General features: G+C 45.4%; 1 protein-coding gene across 1 annotated transcript; it reads left to right on the top strand.

The window, feature by feature from the left end:
• Positions 1-589: 589 nt before the first annotated feature.
• LOC139759922 (uncharacterized) lies at positions 590-19,925 on the top strand. Its single transcript, XM_071682542.1, has 24 exons — positions 590-726; positions 3,401-3,581; positions 4,199-4,368; positions 4,518-4,626; positions 5,198-5,297; positions 5,766-5,923; positions 6,398-6,553; positions 7,108-7,216; positions 7,678-7,758; positions 8,093-8,295; positions 8,989-9,078; positions 10,691-10,832; positions 11,877-11,986; positions 12,785-12,888; positions 13,581-13,697; positions 14,015-14,222; positions 14,333-14,464; positions 14,965-15,133; positions 15,477-15,576; positions 16,014-16,159; positions 16,595-16,708; positions 17,058-17,231; positions 17,679-17,753; positions 18,874-19,925. Exons 1-24 carry the CDS (start codon positions 707-709, stop codon positions 19,029-19,031), a joined length of 3,126 nt encoding a protein of 1,041 aa, XP_071538643.1. The 5' UTR covers positions 590-706; the 3' UTR covers positions 19,032-19,925.
• Positions 19,926-22,208: the final 2,283 nt, after the last annotated feature.

Here is a 22,208-nt window from a genome sequence, read left to right as displayed (position 1 = left end):
TATATAAGTCTATTCTGTTCTTAGATCTATACCTCACAGAGGCAGGATATGGCAAACATGTATAGAAAATATGCAGAGAGAGAGAGAGAGAGAGAGAGAGAGAGAGAGAGAGAGAGAGAGAGAGAGAGAGAGAGAGAGAGAGAGAGAGAGAGAGAGAGAGAGAGAGAGAGAGAGAGAGAGAGAGAGAGAGAGATCAGTGTTCACGTAACATACAACACTGACTGTGGTCTGTGGTCCCCGCATGATGACCCTATCATTCACACGCCTTCGTCAGTAGACATACCGACGACCATGAGCGTCACCATGCACGAGGCAGGCGGCGCCCGTCCCCCCCACTACTGATTGTGGACCGCAGATCCACCACCGCCGCAGGAGACCTGCCGCAGCCACACCACACACTCACCCTTGGGGGAGGGAGGGAAAGAGCGAGGGGCGCCACCACCACCGCCGGCCTTGCTGGATGCCGTGGTTACGATAACAGATAGTAAGTGACCTTGACAGGGGAGCTGACAACTGGGCACGCCCCTCGCTTCATCAGCCTACTGTCGCCCCCCAAACCCCCACCCCGCTCCGAAACCCCCCTCCTCCTCCTCCTCCTCCTCCTCCTCCTCTTCCCTCCCTCCCTCATCTACCGCCATTAAACCTTTCACCTGGGCCGCCCCCAGTTGGCTGTCAGAACGCGTCCCGGCCTCGTCCGTCGTCTGCGATGGCGCCGAAGACCTGCAGGTAAGCCTATATACCCGTAGTGTCCCTCCTTGTTCGCCTTCTGCTGCGGATATTAGATGTATTCATTATAACGAGCGGCTGCCAACGTATTAAACACAAACAGTGAGATTGTTCTAATGATTCTGGATCAATTGTTTACATTCTAACAGGATCAATCATTTACATTCTCACATTTCTAGTGAAAAAGTTCTGAGCTGTAGTGGTGAAAAAATCTAACAAATGACCGTGTTCGTGAGTAAGATATTTTTTCAGAACGTATTTCAAAAGTTGATCTTTGATGCAGGAAGATAAAGCATAACTCCTCTGTGAAGTGGGAGAGGAAAATCCTTCTATTCACACACATGTTTTCATCATTGCCCTGGATCATCTTTCCTTATACACACATATATTCTCTCTCTCTCTCTCTCTCTCTCTCTCTCTCTCTCTCTCTCTCTCTCTCTCTCTCTCTCTCTCTCTCTCTCTCTCTCTCTCTCTCTCTCTCTCTCTCTCTCTCTCTCTCAAAATAGTTCGTCCTCATTGTCTTCATCTACCTCTCTAAGGGTGTTTCCTGACCTCCTAAACAGCAGTTCGATGGCCCAGCTTGTGTCGCTACGAGACACCACAATCACAAGGGATCCTGGGATACGACCTTATACAGGGGCGGGTGTATACATAGGTATATAGAAAGATTATAGACATATAGGCTGATGACTGTAGAAACGCCGACTAATGGCATTTGATCATGTATGAAATAGATTCCTTATATCATCTCCTCCCACTGAATCAAACTATACCATGAAATATAATCACCTCCATTTCTTTCCTAATTACATTCTTTTTTTTTATGGAGGATTTGAAATGTAGTATTTATGGTGATTAGATCATATATGAAAACATGGACGTCTTTCACGCTAAATTTCTTTAGACCAGTGAGTGACCAGACTCACAATACACTCGCCTTCACTGTGCACTGATAACTCACAGCTCATACTGACTGTGTGAGATATATCATATGTTTCGTCAGAGGAGAACATCTTGATATATCTATATTACTAGATACGGATTATCTTTTATTTCCAGAGAGAGAGAGAGAGAGAGAGAGAGAGAGAGAGAGAGAGAGAGAGAGAGAGAGAGAGAGAGAGAGAGCACATTGTTCCTGGATATTCTCCCCTCCTGTACTATTACTTTCCAAGAGTAGGACTATTTCCCAATGGCTCAGTCGTCTGTCTGTCTGTTCCTGATGTACCCTTTATATATATATATATATATATATATATATATATATATATATATATATATATATATATATATATATATATATATATATATATATTATCCCTGGGGATAGGGGATTAAGAATACTTCCCACGTATTCCCTGCGTGTCGTAGAAGGCGACTAAAAGGGAGGGAGCGGGGGGCTGGAAATCCTCCCCTCTCGGATTTTTTTTTTAAATTTCCAAAAGGAGGAACAGAGAATGGGGCCAGGTGAGGGTATTCCCTCAAAGGCCCAGTCCTCTGTTCTTAACGCTACCTCGCTAATGCGGGAAATGGCGAATAGTTTGAAAGAAAGAAATATATATATATATATATATATATATATATATATATATATATATATATATATATATATATATATATATATATATATATATATATATATAATTCCTATGAGTTTATTGTGTTATATGTATATATAGAAAGCTGTTGGTCACCGTGGTCGTATTGAATCACTATCTTTTCTTTTGTTGTCGCCAGCTTATCTGACCAACATTGTGACCAGCGCAGTCAGCAAGGTCAGCTTATCTGAGGCTTCACCGCCGCCCCCTACCTGGGCGCCCACAATGGGGACACAACGCCCTGTCATGCCTCACCTAGACTCGGGAAATCAATCTCTCTCTCTCCTCTCTCTCTCTCTCTCTCTCTCTCTCTCTCTCTCTCTCTCTCTCTCTCTCTCTCTCTCTCTCTCTCTCTCTCTCTCTCTCTCTCTGTATGTATGTATGTATCCATCTATCTATCTATCTATCTATCTATCTATGCTTCCACGTTAGGAAGGTTGGGTCGATTTCTTGCCTGTGATAACTCTAAGTGAGAATCACTCTGGCAACTTCATCATTCTAACTTGTTTATATCAATGTGGCAAGTGGATGCCATGAGATGTGGCGTGAGGGACGTACCTGTAACTCAGTATCCGGGAGAGGGGCTCACGGGAACTCAACATGCGCCACTCACTCTAAGGCCCCTCTATGCATTTGATTGTGTGTCTCTGAGACCCTGTTTTGCTGTCGTCGCTCACTGGGTAACTCAGGACTGATACTTTATAATGACAGCTCTAAGTCTCCATATAACTATAATAGCAACGCTAAATCTCTTTATGTATCTCTAACAGCAACACTATACCTCTGTATATCTCTAACACCACCTGTATATCCCCTATATGTCTCTAACAGCAACCCTATACCGCTCTACATGCCTCTAACAACAGCATCCCTATATCCCTATATATCTCTAACAGCAACCCTATATATCCCTATATATCTCTAACAGCAACCCTATATATCCCTATATATCTCTAACAGCAACCGTATATATCCCCATATATCTCTAACAGCAGCCCTATATGTCACTAAAGATCTCTAATAGCAGCTAAACCCGATATCTCTCCACACGTCTCTAACCTGACCTTGTTATCCTGCAGTGTGAGCATGCTGGTGGCTGGCCTGGTGCTGTCCTCCCTCCTGCTAGCCGAGCAGGCAGCTGGGGAGTACATCTGTGACCCTCCAACAGACGAGGACAACTTGGAACACCCCGTGCCGGACTTCGCCCCTGTCTTAGCCAGGTCCTTCTCCCTCATCGTCGAGATGACGGATGTCGTGCACGTAAGGCCTGAGGACACTGTATAGGACTCTGTAGGACTCTGACGGACTCTTATGAATATATATATATATTTATACATATTGACGAAGGGGACTTGAGGACGAAGGGGACTATCTGACGAAGGAGACCTGCTGACGGGGGAGGGGACTTGTTCACGACTGTAGACATTAGAAGTGATGACATCTGACAGCCTAAGGACACGTCTCGATGGCTTCAGTAACCCCCCCCCCCCTCCCCCCAGGAGGAATGCTTGGTGACATCGGCTGGTTGGGGTGTGTGGGTGACGCCAGGGTTGGGAGCCCTGGCTGTGGGGGAGACACTATTAGATCTTAAGATGAAGTTTAAACTCACGTCGCACCTGAAATTTTACTAATGAATATATGTTTTCTGCCATGAGTTGTCCCCTGATATTATCATTACTACTTTTACTACTCTTACTACTAATTCTACTACTACTACTACTACTACTACTACTACTACTACTACTACCTCCTTAACCCCTCATCATTCTCACCCTCCCTCCCTCTCTCTTCCAATTCACACCACCGTGACACCACCCACCCTCCCCTCCTCTCGCGCTAACAGCCACTGACCCTCTTACCTATCTGACCCCCATTAGAACGAGACCTACTACGTGGAGGAATACCGGGAGAGGAAGATCTACCACGACGAAGACTCAGACACTGTGGCTGTACTTGTAGTCTTCAACGGCAGCACGACCATCTACCACTTCTACCCTGAGAAGAATCTGTTCGTTGAGGAGTCTGGAGGTCAATGTCATAATATAGGGTGAGTACTTCCTTGTATCTCCCTCCCATAGGATGAGGCAATCCTCGTACCTGACCATTAAAAAGGGCGGGAGATCCTGCTAGTGTCTCCCTTCAATGATTTCCTTTCCCTGCTACGACACGGGGCGTCATGATGCCGTCCTTCCACAGAAACAGCGTGGGCTTCGCCCCCTGGGGGTGGTACGACCAGGACCCCGAGCATGGCCCGAAGTCCTACGGTCCTTCGAGCATCCTCCGCCTGGCCAGCCTTATGAACACCGTACGTAGAGACCGACCCCAGTCAGCTGGCCTCTAGGCGGCTGACGGACGAGAGAGAGAGAGAGAGAGAGAGAGAGAGAGAGAGAGAGAGAGAGAGAGAGAGAGAGAGAGAGAGAGAGAGAGAGAGAGAGAGAGAGTGTATAACTGAGGATCAAAATAGGATGAGGTTTGACCTGTCTATCTTGAGGCTTTTGAGACCTCGCCGTTCCTCGCTGCCCCTGAAGACGTATGTTTGGTCAAAATCATCGTCAGTCGTCTACGACAGACGGGAGTTCCCTCCACCAACCTACCTCTGTACCCTTTGTGACGCGTCCCTCCTAAGCCCCTTTCAAGAACCTGGTCGTCAGGGTTCCGCTCCCTTATCATCATGAAAGCAGTTGGTGTCGGCCTTACACCAACTGCTTTGAGGATGATTCTCCACCTACATGTCCCCTTATATAGGGTGAGTCTCTCCTTGTAACTCCCTTCTGTAGAATGAAGCCCTAAAGGCGACTCATTTCTCCCCTCCCCCCCTTCATTCCTCCTCACCCCTCCTACCCTGTCCTACTGACGGTGTGCGTCCTCTCCTGCAGAAGTTCATAGCGGCAGACGTGTCTGTAGGAGGTGTCATGACAGAGGAGTGGTACACCTGCGTTGAAGGGTCGAGCATCATGCTCAACTTCTACTATGCAGGTTGGTCAATCTACCTTCGTGCAGCGGGGTCCTCTCACGCTTTAGCTCATTCCAGAGACTGCACATATCTCTGACCTGAACTGATCCAGGTCATAAATCCATTCGAAAGAAATATCATTTTGCAGAGAAAGGGGAGGGAAGGGTCAATGGTTATCAACAGAGTGTAATATGATTGTATTATATTAATATAATTGATATATAAGTACAATATAATTGTGATGTATTGATAATATAATTGTAATATAATATTACAATCATAATATAGTCGTAATATATTTGTAATATAATTCTGATATAATTCCCATTTATTTTTTTTAAGTTTTCATCCATTCACCATTCCCATTCTTGCTTGACTTCAACTGCGCCTATCACCCACCTAGTGTATAGGTTTCCCTCACACCCACTGACCAACCACGGGCAGGAGCCGCCATGTATATCCACACTGGTATCCACTCTGATGTGTTGCAGTTAAGGGCTGGGACATGCCGGAGGCCGGGTACCTGCATGAGGTGGATCGACGTGTGCCCGTCATGTTCAAGACCTCCATCAGGGACACGGGCGGGGACCACTGGCAGTACACGGTGCTGGCGTTCACGCCCTTCCTCAACTGCCACGGCCCCCTAGAGGTAATCCTCTCTCTCTCTCTCTCTCTCTCTCTCTCTCTCTCTCTCTCTCTCTCTCTCTCTCTCTCTCTCTCTCTCTCTCTCTCTCTCTCTCTAACTATGGAGGCCCGTTCAGTCATACAGAACCCACCTATATTCTGCCTTACATCAGGTATATTAAAAACATAGAATTCTGTGCACAGAAACAAACCACATATTAGTCTATGGAAAGCAGGAGATGTAGATTATCTATTACGATTAAGATAGATGAAAACCAGTTGTGTCTCTGACAGAAGGAAATCTCATTCCAACTTTTTGATGTTATTTACCATCTGAAACATGAGAGACAGGCAGGTGATGCTGCGTCACCTCACACCTCCTCACACTACCTCGAACACCCCCACATACCCCACACACTCCGCCCTCATCTTCTTGTTCCTTAACTGACCTTACCTCATGCATGGACTCGACTAACACGACCTTTCTCCCCCACGCCAGACGCCGCGGGGCATGTCGTGTGAGGGCTTTGTGAGCGTCGTGGCTGATGATAAAGTTCCCAGTATTCCCTGGCACTTTTCGATGGCGGAGGAAATTATCTCCAACTCCGAGGTCGACGGCCAAAGTTTCGGCGATCAACACCTGGATAAGATACAGGTGTGTGCGTGTGTGTGTGTGTGTGTGTGTGTGTGTGTGTGTGTGTGTGTGTGTGTGCGTGCTACGTAACTCTTCGATCACCACAAATGCGACCCTTAGAGTTCGATCGTATGGCACCCTTGAGCACAATGATACGACCCTCGGGTATGGATAGGCTCAAGGGTCGTACCGTTGTTGATCAAGGGTCGTAACGTCGTTGATCAAGGGTTCGTACCGTCGTTGATCAAGGGTTCGTACCGTCGTTGATCAAGGATTCGTACCGTCGTTGATCAAGGATTCGTACCGTCGTTGATCAAGGGTTCGTACCGTCGTTGACCAAGGGTCGTACCGTCCTGCTCAAGACGATTTGAACACGACCATGTGTACTACCCTTTGAAACACATTCTATCATAACATTTAAACTAAGAGTCAGTTTGTATAAAAATGATCACCAAAGCCACCTCTTTCTTTTGCGCGTTTTTTCTTCGAGACTCTTATGATAAAGTCTTGCGAGATATGATATCTGGCTACAGAGGTTGGTTATCATCTCCATGGCTCTCTCTCTCTCCCGGCAGATGCAGTACGCGGGCAAACTCTCGCTGGTCGGACTTACCTACATCCCCTCGACCTCACATGGAGAGATATCTGGCTTTGCAGCAAGGGCGATTCACGACTTTAACACGGGTGAGTTCATCGTGCGTCGTCGCAACACAGGTCAGGTTATCAGAGGTCATCACAACATAAGTCGGGTCATCAGAGGTCATTACAACACAAGTCAGGTCATCAGGGGTCATCATAACACAGGTCAAGTCATCAGGGGTCATTACAACACAGGTTAGGTCATCAGGGGTCATCATAACACAGGTCAGGTCATCAGACGTCATCAAAACACAGGTCAGGTTATCAGTGATCCTCGTAAGACAGATCAGGTCAACAGAGGTCATAACAACACAGGTCAAGTTATCAGTAATCATCACACTCACGTCCCCAAGAGTACTGTCTGGTGGGGCACTTATGTGTGTGTGTGTGTGTGTGTGTGTGTGTGTGTGTGTGAGTGTGTGTGTGTGTGTGTGTGTGTGTGTGCCTGTGTTTTTTCTGGCCTCCGTGTCATGCTCTCTGATCCTCGTTTCCTCTCACCACAACAGGGATCCAGTACTCTATCGACGAAGAGTACGGCACCTGCAGCATGGACTTCATTCCCTCATTTACCTTCGATTCTCATTATGGTGAGTTCGCAATCCAACACACCAGCACCCCACACCTCCCTCCATCCCTCACCAGCATCGTGAACCCTTGCTGGTACTCCGAAATATATCTGTATCACAGTGTTTATATCTATAGATACTTCTTTGTGAGATATCTTTTGTCTATATATATGAGATATCCGTCATGTATTGATGCTGGTGTATGATATTTGTGAGGTGCCAGAGTTCGATGTCCGAGAATCGAACGTCGGATCCCGTGTATAGCTGAACCTTTTTGCCCCACTCCATCCACGGAAGCCATGGAATAAGTCGTCTTTTTTTTTTTTCCTCCCCCCTTCCTCCCCGCCACCTTCAGGAGGGTATGTAGGCACCGGGGATACGCTCCTTGGCCCAAACGACCTTTTCCACCTGGATAAGACGTACGCCTTCATCGGCGAGCGCTCAACCCGAGGCTTAGCGGGGGACCTGTGGACATCTACTCGCAAAGACATCCCCGACCTCAGCGTCGGAGGAGTGGAGAACCTGCCCAAGGCTGTGCTCGAGTATTACTTCTCACAGGTTAGCCTTCAGTGACGTGTCCTGGGGTGTCCTGGCGTCGCGGGTTCAGTGAGGGGAAGTTCGGGTGTGGTTCAGTAGCTGTGGCAGGTAACTGTGGGGGTGGTGGTGGGAGAGGGACTTGTAGGAGATGACTGGTTATGGCTTGTATGATGACGACCAGGTAGAGGGGTAGGTTTGTCCTAAGGGTATATAGATGGTAGATTTGAATGATACTATGAAGATAAACTTGATGGAGTACTATAGTGAGGGAGGGAATATACAGCAGATACGATTTGATTATGACAAACAGTGAAATCAAAATGATTTATCGATAATGAATTAATATTTGATAGCAATTCGATTATAAGTTTTTTTTTACCTTGTTTCTCGTTTCACTCATTTAATGAGGTGTCACGCCTTCAGTAACTCAAACCCTCATGGACATATATAATTGAATTCCCCTGATTTTGCAACTTGGTTTCTCAAGCCTTCTCATCTGACACCTCACTCACCTCATGTTCACCTCATATCCTCACGTAAGTAATCATTATATACCTCATTTCTAATCATCTTAGACATATCTCTGTATTCCCATCATATGTCACCTCCTCATTGGTGGTTCCTCATTTTTTGTAATTTCCTCTCCTCACCTCACTATGTATCTATTCCCTCTCATCCCCTCCCTCACACCTCACCTCTCCCTTCTTGCTGCAGGGCATGGAGGTGACTGCCACTGGAAGAGTGCCTTTCAAAATGCCCACAAGGGGAGACCTCTTTGTCTACAACGTGTCCAACCCAAGACAGGTAAGTGTCCTTGTTGTGTAGGGTAACTACAGGAGGTTAAGGACTTGTAGAACTCTGGGTATATAGACAGGAGACAACCCTGTAGTTGCTTATTGAGAATATATATATATATATATATATATATATATATATATATATATATAAATGTGAATAAGAGCAAGGTTATTAGGTACAGTAGGGGTGAGGGTCAAGTCAATTGGGAGGTGAGTTTGAATGGAGAAAAACTGGAGGAAGTGAAGTGTTTTAGATATTTGGGAGTGGATCTGTCAGCGGATGGAACCATGGAAGCGGAAGTGGATCATAGGGTGGGGGAGGGGGCGAAAATTTTGGGAGCCTTGAAAAATGTGTGGAAGTCGAGAACATTATCTCGGAAAGCAAAAATGGGTATGTTTGAGGGAATAGTGGTTCCAACAATGTTGTATGGTTGCGAGGCGTGGGCTATGGATAGAGATGTGCGCAGGAGGATGGATGTGCTGGAAATGAGATGTTTGAGGACAATGTGTGGTGTGAGGTGGTTTGATCGAGTAAGTAACGTAAGGGTGAGAGAGATGTGTGGAAATAAAAAGAGCGTGGTTGAGAGAGCAGAAGAGGGTGTTTTGAAATGGTTTGGGCACATGGAGAGAATGAGTGAGGAGAGATTGACCAAGAGGATATATGTGTCGGAGGTGGAGGGAACGAGGAGAAGAGGGAGACCAAATTGGAGGTGGAAAGATGGAGTGAAAAAGATTTTGTGTGATCGGGGCCTGAACATGCAGGAGGGTGAAAGGAGGGCAAGAAATAGAGTGAATTGGAGTCATGTGGTATACAGGGGTTGACGTGCTGTCAGTGGATTGAAGCAAGGCATGTGAAGCGTCTGGGGTAAACCATGGAAAGCTGTGTAGGTATGTATATTTGCGTGTGTGGACGTGTGTATGTACATGTGTATGGGGGGGGGGGGGTTGGGCCATTTCTTTCGTCTGTTTCCTTGCGCTACCTCGCAAACGCGGGAGACAGCGACAAAGTATAAAAAAAAAAAAAAAAAAAAAAAAAAATATATATATATATATATATATATATATATATATATCGTGTAGAGCTTATAAGGAACATATTTCCAAATCAATAAACCAGAAATATTTCAACACGCGAATCTATGGTTCACTGGTTGGTGGAGCACATGTTCTATATCTCACAAAATCTTATTATATATGAGTACAATCAGACCAGCAAAAAAGCTAATTTATATTTGACAAAGTACAGATGTAATTGATTACTCTATCGATGTTACTAGAATCGGTAAATATTGTTAGATGTGATTATAATCTTGGCCACCAGGCTGCTCGAGTGATCCAAACCTGCTCGGATCTTCGGTTCGGAACGAGGCTGTTTGAACCAATATAAAAAAAAGCTGGTTCCATGGCGCTTTAGAACATTAGGAAGTCTGCACCACTAAGCTTTACAAAATACCCCTTAAACCTCACTACATCATTAGATCTTACCTAAAAGGAGACCTACAAACACTCCCTTATAACATCAATAAACGTTACCGAAGCCGCGAAACTCTATCGAGACTCAACCAAACCATTTTTCCTCTATAAAAAAAGCCTCGTTTGCTTGGTTCCTCTCCCACTAGGTGGTGGCTACAATGACGACCAACTTCTACGACTTCAAGAAGGTGACTTACTTCTCGGAGAAGGAGTTCTCCGTGGAGGAATGTTTCGAGAAGCAGTCTGACCAGTGGTCCTACCTGACCATCTTCTTCCCAGCTGATCACAGTCGGTGGCCTGAGCCTATACACACACACACACACACACTGCCTTCTTGACCTGACTGCTTTCGTCCAATGATTGACAAGCCTTTACGTGGATGTTTAGTTTCACTGTGATTCTAGGTATTGATTTCTCATATAATTTCGATTATAGTTATTGTCCTTAGTGTACTAATTCTGATGATATGATTTTCATGATAGGTTACGATTCTATTCATCATACTGATTTTGTGTGGTGTCAATTCTCATAATCATTACGACTGATTGTTAGACTAATTTTCATGTTATTTCTCATAATGATTACAGCTAATCATTCTACTAATTCTGATGCAAAGTCTCATAATGATTGCGACTAATTATCATACTTATTCTAATGCTAATTCTCAATACGATTACGGCTAATTATGATATCACTTTTGATGGTAATTCAGATTCTAATTCCTCTACTACTTTTGATGTTTAGTCTCATGACAATTGCGACACCATTTCTTAACGCATTCAAATGCTACATTTTATTCTAATTCTGATGCTAATTCTCCTGTCAAGTTTGATTCTAATCATTTCGCTGATTTTGACGCCAGTTTCCACACTAAACTACATCTGTAATTGACACATGCTTAGAATGTCGTCAAACTAATACTAAAATTGATATATATGATATAGATACTAAGTAATGAATTAATCAATATAATTAAACTGAAAAAGGAATCTTTTTACAGAAATTTCGAATGGAATTCATATGAATTACTTAAGATATTTATTTTGATAAGATGTTTTCCACAGACAGTGGTATTTTGAGCGATAAGGAAAGGGATATTAAAAGAACGTTAGAACGTATTAGAACCTGTTAGTCCAAACTCAAATACCTCACTGTTAGTGAAGACTGTCACTCTCCTCTTACCGTCATCTAACGTTAGAGGCATCTTTCCACCTAGCATCTCACCCACGTACCGTCTCCCCCCACCTAGCATCTCCCCTACGTACCGTCTCCCCCCACCTAGCATCTCCTTCACCTACCGTTCCATCTAAGGGTTCCACTTTGTGCCAACAGAGGACCAGTTCACAGTCGCATCCAAGCGACAGGATAAGATGAAACACGAGATCCTTCAGCTCTTGGTGGAAATTGGCAGCATGTCACCCGTCCGCATAGCCAGCATAGACGTAAGTATGGCATAGCCAGCATAGACGTAAGTATGGCATAGCCAGCATAGACGTAAGTATGGCATAGCCAGCATAGACGTAAGTATGGCATAGCCAGCATAGACGTAAGTATGGCATAGCCAGCATAGACGTAAGTATGGCATAGCCAGCATTGACGTAAGTATGGCATAGCCAGCATAGACGTAAGTATAGCATAGCCAGCATAGACGTAAGTATAGCATAGCCAGCTTAGATGTAAGTATGGTATAGTGCAGCATAGACTTAAGCATCCGGTAGTGTAACACAGCCGTAAGCATACAGCAATGCAGCTTAGACGTAAGCATAATGTAGGCAGCATAGACGTTTAAGTACACTGCAGTCAGCAAAGACGTACATATGCTGTATGAAACATTTAAGATAGTTATGTTTGATTAATCTCTGTAATCTCCTGGTAACTGATTAATGATGATTAGATTCTTCATCCAGCACTTCACATTCTTACTGCAGAGGTGTCAACAATCCCAAGGTTACCATAGCCCCTTCCCCACAGCTTTAATGTCTGATGTCACCTCACACCTCATGTCACCTTCCTCAGTTCTAACGTCTGATGCCACCTCACACTGCATGTCTCCTCCCTCAGTTCTAACATCTGACGCCACCTCACACTCCATGTCCCCTCCCTCAGTTCTAACATCTGACGCCACCTTACACTCCATGTCCCCTCCCTCAGTTCTAACATCTGACGCCACCTTACACTCCATGTCCCTTCCCTCAGTTCTAATGTCTGATGTCACCTCACTTCTCATGTCACCTCCGCAGATCACCCTTGGCTTCACCGGCATAATCACCAACACCTCCGACTTTGACATGATCATTGCCACTATCAAGATGTTGGACAGGGCCCCCTACATCTACTCCTTCAGGTAGGTCCTCCAGATATAAAGAGGGACAGAGAAGAGGGTTTGGTGGTTCTGTCTCTCTGTGTAGGTCCTCGACAAGGCTAGAGTGAAGGCTGGTGGTTCTAGCTCGGTTCTAGATAAGACTTCAAAGGCGGTTCCTCGATCACAATCTCCTGGAAGGGTTGATAGATGAATTCATCTATATTCATATATACACATAATCTATATCTTTTCATACTATTCGCCATTTCCCGCGTTAGCGAGGTAGCGTCAAGAACAGAGGACTAGACCTTTGTGGGAATATCCTCACCTGGTCCCCTTCTCTGTTCCTTCTTTTGGAAAAAAAAAAAAGAGGAGAGGATTTCCAGATACCAGGTCAGAGTTCAGGGGGTCCATAATTATTTTTAAATCAAATCCCAAGATTGAATTTTACAGATGCATTCATTAGAAATTTACAGATTTACATTTTCTTTATAACTTTTCAGTACCTTATCTGAATTTTCATTTCGAACCATTCGTTTCTATTCGAGGCTCGACGTCGTTTCTAGATATGAATAACTGACTCTAACTTTGTTTATATCTGATATTCCTTTCTCACTATGTATATATATATATATCTATCACTACATCAAAACTGACGTCTCACACACTGCATCGCCAGTGGTGCAGCTATCATAGTGTGACTCTGACGTCTCTACTCCTCCCACCCACTGTAGGAAGCCGGAGGATGAACCACTGCAGTTTCCTGGCATCAATGAAAAAGTTGTGGAGAATATTCACTTGACCGAAGATTGTGCCAAGATCTGCGTTGACGAAGAAGCCTTTGACTGCATGTACGTAGTGCCACTGTGTCAATACTTACCCTACCACTGCTTAATTACCAACCACTGTGTAATGACCTATCGTTGTATATTCACAAACCACTGTGTGATTACCTACCGATGTGTAAGTACTTACCACTGTGTAATTACCTACCACTGTGTAGTTGATTACCAGTAGATTACCTCTAGGCCTTCCCACCACTGTAACGACGACTTCAACAACCCCCCTTAACCCCCTCTTCCATTGTCGTCCCCTGAAGTCGTTCCACCATTGCAACGACAACTTAATCACCCCTCCCTCCCTTCTCCTCCGTCGTCCTCCTTCCTAGGTCGTTCCACCACTGCGACGACAACACGTGTTTCCTGAGCTCCCTGGAGACCACTGACGGCAAGCCAGTGGAGACGGTGTCGGAGTGTCACCACTGGATCTACAACATCCACAACCAGACCTTCCAGGACTTCCCTTCCAGCATGGTCTTCCAGGAGGTCCTCGGGGCAATAAGGCACGGCAAGTTTATCTTCGGCGTCCCCTACAAGGTAGGCAAGAGAGGCTATAGTCCCGGTGTTTTCTTATGGAGATAAAGCCCAACGACCACTACCCCCTAAACCACTCATTTAACCACTCCTCCTCCTCCTCCTCCTCACAGAACAAGACGGTGGGATTCGAAGCCAAGATGAGCCTCCATTACCGGACGCCCGACCCTCTCGACCCAGTGAGGCAGCAGTTTACCTTCGAGGCCAGAAGCATGACCGTGGTTGACCCGGATTACATACTGAACGTAAGGTCAACTCATGGGGAGGTTGTCGTAGAGAACGTGGTTGAAACGTGTTCTGAGAGTTGTCTTAGGGCGAGAAGGGGAGAGATTTTTTGACACCTGTTTCAGGGGAGTGTATGGGACGTGTTGTGGACCTGTGGAAGTGTGTGCGTGTGTGTGTGTGTGTGTGTGTGTGTGTGTGTGTGTGTGTAGGGGGGAGGGAGGAGGGACACATTCAAGACATGTTTGAGAGGTGTTGAGGATGTGGCTAAGTCGTGTCCCTTTCTTTTATATATATATATATATTTAAGGACTTCTTCTCTTCCCCTCCTGCCTGCTCACGCACTCGGTCTCTTCCTCCTCCTCCTCCTACTCTCCCTTTCGTCCCACCCTTCTTTGCTCATGTTGATAACCCCCTCCACACCTCTCTCTCTCTCTCTCTCTCTCTCTCTCTCTCTCTCTCTCTCTCTCTCTCTCTCCCCGTCCCTCCCTCTCACCCGCTGGTGCTGCCGCTGCGCACGCAGGTGACGGACCTGAACGAGTGTCTGGTGGCGTGTGTGGGATGGCAGGCCTTCCGCTGTGAGACGGTCGTTCACCACATCGAGGAGAAGAAATGCCTCCTGATCGCCAGACATTACCAGGAGCTGAATAGGACCGAGGTCAAGCCCTACAGTCAGTCCTTCATCTACTCCAGTAAGTAGAGGAGGAAGGGGGTGAGGAGGAGGTGGTAGACAGTGAAGGAAATGTCATATTAGAAATCTACTAAACACTGTCTTCGTTCATGATACGCCCCTCACGATAACTCGAGACGAAGATGGACTTTATTGCTACTTATGACCTATATCTCATAAGTTAATCGTCTTTATAAGTCACTTTATACGTAGTGCTGACAATGTATATATATAAATCTGGAGGTTTGGTTATATTTGTATATCTACTAGTGGCCATAGTTTGAAACGTCAGACCTTATGAGCATCGTAAACGCGACGCTGCCACTGAATGTACGATGTCGCCCTTCTCCATTTTTTCTTTACAGGAACGTATCTCTTCGACTATACCCCGATACTGGGGGGCGTCTCCCTGAACACCAGTGGCCCCGTCTACAACGGCGTGGACCGCTTGGAGACCTGTGCCATGTGAGTACAGCTCCTCAGGTCCTTAGGCTTTACCAAGGACGCTGTGGGAGTGTTCTTGAGTCTTTGTGAACCCCACGGGTGCAGGGCTGATGCACACACACACACAGACACACACACACACACACACACACACACACGTACGGACGAAGTTGGTTGCTTTGATTTAAGGCAGTTCTAGATTGCACATTAGGGTGATAAAGGGTGCGTCTATATCTTCTTGGTTAGCTTAAGTAAATAGACTCATACAGTCTGAAACTATCTCGTAAATCTTACGTAAATCTAAGCTTGATTTAGTCTCACAACATGGCGAGGGATTACTCAGACCTCTTCAGCAGTCTCACCCTCACTCATGCAAGAGTAACTGTCTCTCAGTCCTTCACTAACTCTCCTTCATCCCACGTGTTTTACTCACATCCTCCGCTCTCCCTCTACACAAGGCACTGCTCCACGGAGACCTCCATCACCTGCCAGAGCTTCGAGTGGTGCCCCTACGAAAACGTGTGTCATCTGCACGTCGAACACTACCTGGACGTGGTGGACGGCGGCAACTACACCACCAACACCTCCTGCATCCACTTCTCCAGTAAGGTCCTCCTCCTGTGGTATCTTTCACACCTCTTCATCCACTCCTACAGTAAGGTCCTCCTCCTGTGGTATCTTCCACACCTCCTGCATCCACTCCTTCAGTAAGGTCCTCCTCCTGTGGTATCTTCCACACTTCCTGTATCCAATCCTTCAGTAAGGTCCTCCTCCTATGGAACCTTTCACACCTCCTGCATCTACTCCTTCAGCAAACTCATAATAACACTCGAAGTAGACCACTGTTCCACCATTTAAAAGCGTCATTGCATCATCTACAAATAAAATAGATGCCAATGAACCAATCAGACACGTAAAACAATGTCTTACTGGAGGGCACAAGAGAATTGTAAATAGGGAAATGAACATCAAATCATAATAAACGACTTGATTTAAAGCTTGGAATATGACCAACTTCGTCTCTTCTCCCACCTGACAGAGAGGACGGACCAGATCTTCAGCAGGAACCCAACCCAGGGGCTGCCCAATGACAAGCACAAGCTGGTGGCGATGAAGGCGTCCTTCTCCAGCTGTGCCAAGCTCTGTGTTGAAGGTACGCACTGCAGGGAGGGATGGACAGACGGAGGCTCAGCCAGAGCCCACCCATTTTGATGGGATGGGGTGGGGTAGGGAGAGGGGGGGATGGTCTCTGTAGTCCAGCCTCTCTAAGGGGCTGGGGGCCTCTATAGAGCAATGTCTGGGGGGAGGTTATTTCTTGTATATCACAAAAAAAAAATCTTATACTACGAAATAGAAATGAAATGAGAAGAATCACGATTGTCGTACGAAATACATCAGTGATGAAAAACTATATTGATACCAAGTAAATAAACCTAACATTAATGATAATAAACTCACCACCACATCATCATCACTATCACCTCCTTCTCCTCCTGCCGTAGACATCAACGCGGTGTGCGAGAGCTTCGACTTCTGCAGCTCGTGTGGCAAAGGCGACTTCGATGTCTGTGGGGAGGAGAACAAGGGAGCTACCGGACTGTGTTTCCTGAGCACCTACCACGTAGGGGAGTCTGGCTTCAAGGTCGTCGCCTCCAAACATTGTGACCACTACTCGCGTGAGTCTACAACTCGTACCCGGGAGGTTGTAGGAGCGTGTTGTAGCTGGTGTTATGTTGTATAGCTCGTGTGGGTGGGGGATGGTTGGTGTATAGCTAAGGTATAGTTTGTAGATATGTTTAGGAAGACGAAGATCCGGGTGTTTTTGTCAGTCTGGAATGTTGTGATTGGTGATGGGCTGAGAGAGAGAGAGAGAGAGAGAGAGAGAGAGAGAGAGAGAGAGAGAGAGAGAGAGAGAGAGAGAGAGGCATCAATTACTCCATCATTCCATGTTGGTAACTGTGACATCTCTAATTAAAACGAAAATCAAACAATCATTACACAATAGCGAGATCTTCATCTCTATTTTCTAAGATAACAAACAAGCCACTTTCTTACCTTGTTGAACGCTGACCTTAGGAAAGGTCAAGATCCATCACTGACCTGAGTTGACCTGACCTCCACAGGTAACGTCTTCGGTGACCTCGACTACGCCAGCTGGATAGCTCAGCTGAGAAAAGCCGGCACCCCTTACACATCAGGTCAGTTGATCAGCTATTTGCTGAACATCCAAGTTGTCTGTTCAGCAACTTAGATGTCTGTTCAACTTACGTTTCTGTTTAACATCCCTGGAAGTTTGTTCAACATCCCATGTCTCCGTTCAACACCCCCAGAGTGTTTCTTCAACAACCCAGAGTGCCTCTTCAACACCCTAGGTGTCTGTTCAGCACCTTCAGTTATCTGTTCAACAATCCCATGTGTCTGTTCATCTGCCAGAACGTCTTTCCACTCCTCTAGTTGTCTGTTACTAGTTTTCCCATCCTGTCAACAACCAGTCATTTATCTATTCAAAACATCATTCACTGGACACACTACATAAAGACCATTAATTTATAGTAACTGTGCAATAAAGAGCCATTAGTTGGTGTTTGAATAACGTATAAATGTTTTATTCTTTTTTTTCATTAACTCTCCTTAGTGAGGGCTGTATTATAGGCCCGAGGTTCATTATTTCCATGGTTTCTGTCCAGGTTTCCTTATGAACTATAAAGTTTACAATATCTTTTTAACCGAAATGTCTGGCGCGTCCCCAGGGCTTCACTGATTGTCTGTGGCCTTCAGTGACACAAGTGGTCAAAATAAAGGGAAAAAAAGACTGCTATTACTGCACCTGTGTTCCTGTATAGTGTTCCAGTGTTCCTCTGTGTTCCTGTATAGTGTTCCAGTGTTCCTCTGTGTTCCTGTATAGTGTTCCAGTGTTCCTCTGTGTTCCTGTATAGTGTTCCAGTGTTCCTCTGTGTTCCTGTATAGTGTTCCAGTGTTCCTCTGTGTTCCTGTATAGTGTTCCAGTGTTCCTCTGTGTTCCTGTATAGTGTTCCAGTGTTCCTCTGTGTTCAGTAACAAGACGAGGGATGGGTAAGGGGGGAGTATTTGTCCAGGCTGTCATCTCTACTTACATTGTGACCAGGGAACAGGTGATTGAACACAGAGAGACACACACCCACACCCACACACACACACACACACACACACACACACACACACAGTAACACCTCCATACACATACCCACACCTGTAGAAGGTCTGCCAGAGCTCAGCGACCACAGCACCTTCTGCGCTACAGTTGACTTTCCCTACCAGAGTCTTTGTCTTCCTCCGCAGGTGATATGACGGGTCTGGCCTTTGGGATGATCTTCCTAGGTATTTTGTTGGCCATTGGCTTCCTCCTGCTCATGATGAACTACAAGCCCGCCTCTGTACCCAAGGACTTCGCCATTTCCTTCATGACGCTCAGGAGCGCCGGGGAGTCTGACATATGACACGTCGAAGGATGAAGAATCTATGAGACAGACGCTTTTGTTTACATATACGCTCCGTTTATTTTTCATTTTCCAACAGGATGGACGAGAGAGACGTTAGCATTACAACAGTGGCTCGTGATTGAAAAAAAAATGAGTGATGATGGAGTGACTGTGTTGTGGTTTCTGGTGTGTTTCTCGTCGGAGGGAGAGAAGGAATAAGAGATATGAGACACAATGATTGTCAATAACAGTTTTTTTCATAAGGTCATAGGGACGTATTTAGAATCCCTGGACGATGCTTAAGTAGAGCTGCATCATTGTCTTTGTTTTCGTCATGTGGAATTAAAGAGGAGAGAGAAAGGTTGAAGTGTCCTGTTTGAGGAAGCATTTATGTTTCAACTCGTTTTGAACACGATAATGAAAGACTATTTAGAGGTTAGTTATGTGGTGATGAGTGAGTGGCTGATGTATTTATATATCTATAATGTGTATTCTGTGATATTTAACCATTTGTTGGCGACAGGAGCATTTCTGATTTTATCAAAGTTAATTTATGATGCTGACAAAGTCCATATTGCCAGAGCGAGGCTTGGTGTCTCTGATGGTGTGGAGTCGTGAAATGTACGTGAAGGAAAATGTTTCAGTTTTCATTCACCTCTGTAGTTGTAATGATGTAATATATATATATATATATATATATATATATATATATATATATATATATATATATATATATATATATATATATATATATATATATATATATATATATATATATATATATATATATATATATATATATATATATATATATATATATATATATATATTATCTGGATGGATTTCCATAAGTCATAAATTCTTTCAGCTCAGGAACGAAACAGATTCTGAATAAAGATTCATTTTCAATGACATATTGTTTTTATCTCCTGTCTCTGTACCTCATTCTTTAAATGGAAATAATTCCCTTAAATGATATAAAGTCTCGTGTGTCGATAGCCAATATTTCTAGTGTTGTGAGGAGGTTACAACACTAAAGTTATCTGGATCCTACCAGCGTACTCATATCCCAAAAAGAAGCAAGCTTTCTTGGACCTTTTCGTCCCACAGGTAATGTATATGATGTAGACATCCCACTCAGATGCCCTGCCCCTGATACCTCACGTCTACGAGTGTCTTTTGTTCATCATCATTGAATTTAGAAGATTCATCGACCCCAGAGACCTAGTACCTAAACTTCAGAAGTGACCAGGGTCCTGTGTGCCTGTGTGTGTGTGTGTGTGTGCGTGTGTGTGTGTGTGTGTGTGTGTCTGTCTGTCTGTCTGTCTGTCTGTCTGTAAGGCGTCTGGTTTCCATCCCCTCGAATCACAAAGCATCGCGGGTGAGGGATAATTTCTTCACCTCGTCAGACTAGCAACATATAAACATCATCTCCTGGCTTCCCTGAAGTGACAGAGGCTGTCATACATTCAGAGTCTGAGTCACTATCAAGTTTTAAGCGCTACGTTATGTGGCAGTGGACGACGTTCAACATGAGTCCATTCCCTCTTCACTGACGCTCACGTCTCTCTTCTCTCGATAACGTCTGGCCAAAGTCCTCTTGTTTCCCCATCACGTCAGAAAAGTTCTCATAAATCCATAGTATTCAAAATTTCTCACTAGTCTAACTGTGAAGGATATGTGCCATTTTGAAGCCAATTAACGAAGTTATAATTTCAATGCAACATGTCTTACTGTTTAGGCCACACGGTGACTGTTTTTCCTATGAAAGATGGACTACTTCAAGGCTTTTGCTTGTCCCTCCTAACTTTGCCTGTACGTGTTATCAAACTCCCTGATTAACTGCTGACCGAAACAAACTCACATGTAGACGTCACCAACCCTCATGACGTTCTCTCTAGTGTCTTTCCTTCTCGAGTCTCCTCCACTGACCTTCCTCCTTTAGGACGACCTTGATGTTTGTGTTGGAGTCGTAAGATATTGCCTTTGTGTTAGACAACAGCTGTGTTTGTGTTTCTGCCTCCAGGATCTAAACTCTCAACCTCGTCAGTGTTTAATCATAAGACTCTGGCTGTAAATTAACACATGGTTTTAACATCAAATAGAAACAGTAACGTTAAATTGGTTCAAAGTCAAGTTGGCAAACCTAAGTATCGAATATCGAAAAAAAGGGAATCTACTTTTGCAATTTGCACACATATGTGATTCAGCTCGGATCACAAATATCCATATATAAAGGTAACAGTGTTGGTTGTAACATCCGAATATTACGATCGATATTAATGTTTGAATAGATAAGATTCGGAGCATTGTTTCGAGGGTGATAGTCTACTATGTAGGTCTTGTTCAGCCGTTGTGTGTGAGCAGTTGGTGTTGTTATGTCCGTCATAGATGGAATGTGTGCACAACAAGGCAGGCGCTGCTGACCTTCAGCAGTGAGGAAGGGAGAGAACTGAAGGATGCAGAGGGTATAGGGGTCATGATAGCTCAGTGGAAGGTATTCGGTGTTGAAGAAGGAGGTAAAAGGGGAAATGGGGTAAGGGTCGAATTGGAGTAGTGCGTTCACCCTTTGAGAACGACGGTACGATCCTTGAGCACGACGGTGCGACCCTGGAGTACGATGGTACGACCCTGGGGCACAACGGTACAACCCTGGAGCACGACGGTACAACCCTGGAGCACGACGGTACAACCCTGGAGCACGACGGTACGACCTTGGAGCACGACGGTACAACCCTGGAGTACGCCGGTACCACCCTGGAGCTCGACGGTACGACCCTGGAGCACGACGATACAACCCTGGAGCTCGACGGTACAACCCTGGAGCTCGACGGTACTACCCTGGAGCACGACGATACAACCCTGGAGCTCGACGGTACTACCCTGGAGTACGCCGGTACCACCCTGGAGCTCGACGGTACAACCCTGGAGCTCGACGGTACAACCCTGGAGCTCGACGATACAACCCTGGAGCTCGACGGTACTACCCTGGAGTACGCCGGTACCACCCTGGAGCTCGACGGTACTACCCTGGAGCACGACGATGCAACCCTGGGGCTCGACGGTACAACCCTGGAGCACGACGGTACAACCCTGGGGCACGACGGTACGACGACTGGGTATGAGAGTCTACCATACTACCATAGAACGTACCGTCATGCTCAAAGATCGTACGGTAATGCTCAAGAAGAGGCA

Source organism: Panulirus ornatus, chromosome 34 (genome assembly GCF_036320965.1).
Source record: "Panulirus ornatus isolate Po-2019 chromosome 34, ASM3632096v1, whole genome shotgun sequence".
NCBI classification, from domain to species: Eukaryota; Metazoa; Arthropoda; class Malacostraca; order Decapoda; family Palinuridae; genus Panulirus; species Panulirus ornatus.
The sequence above is the reverse complement of the archived record's forward strand: the minus strand, read 5'-3'. Positions and strand labels throughout refer to the sequence as shown.

What these genes read in the sequence shown, in the direction of transcription:
- LOC139759922 (XM_071682542.1), top strand. Translation starts at nt 707, where the DNA reads ATGGCGCCGAAGACCTGCAG. An exon ending in ACCCGGATTACATACTGAAC is followed by an intron (nt 14,465 to 14,964) that starts GTAAGGTCAACT and finishes CTGCGCACGCAG; the next exon opens with GTGACGGACCTGAACGAGTG. An exon ending in CGGCACCCCTTACACATCAG is followed by an intron (nt 17,754 to 18,873) that starts GTCAGTTGATCA and finishes CTTCCTCCGCAG; the next exon opens with GTGATATGACGGGTCTGGCC.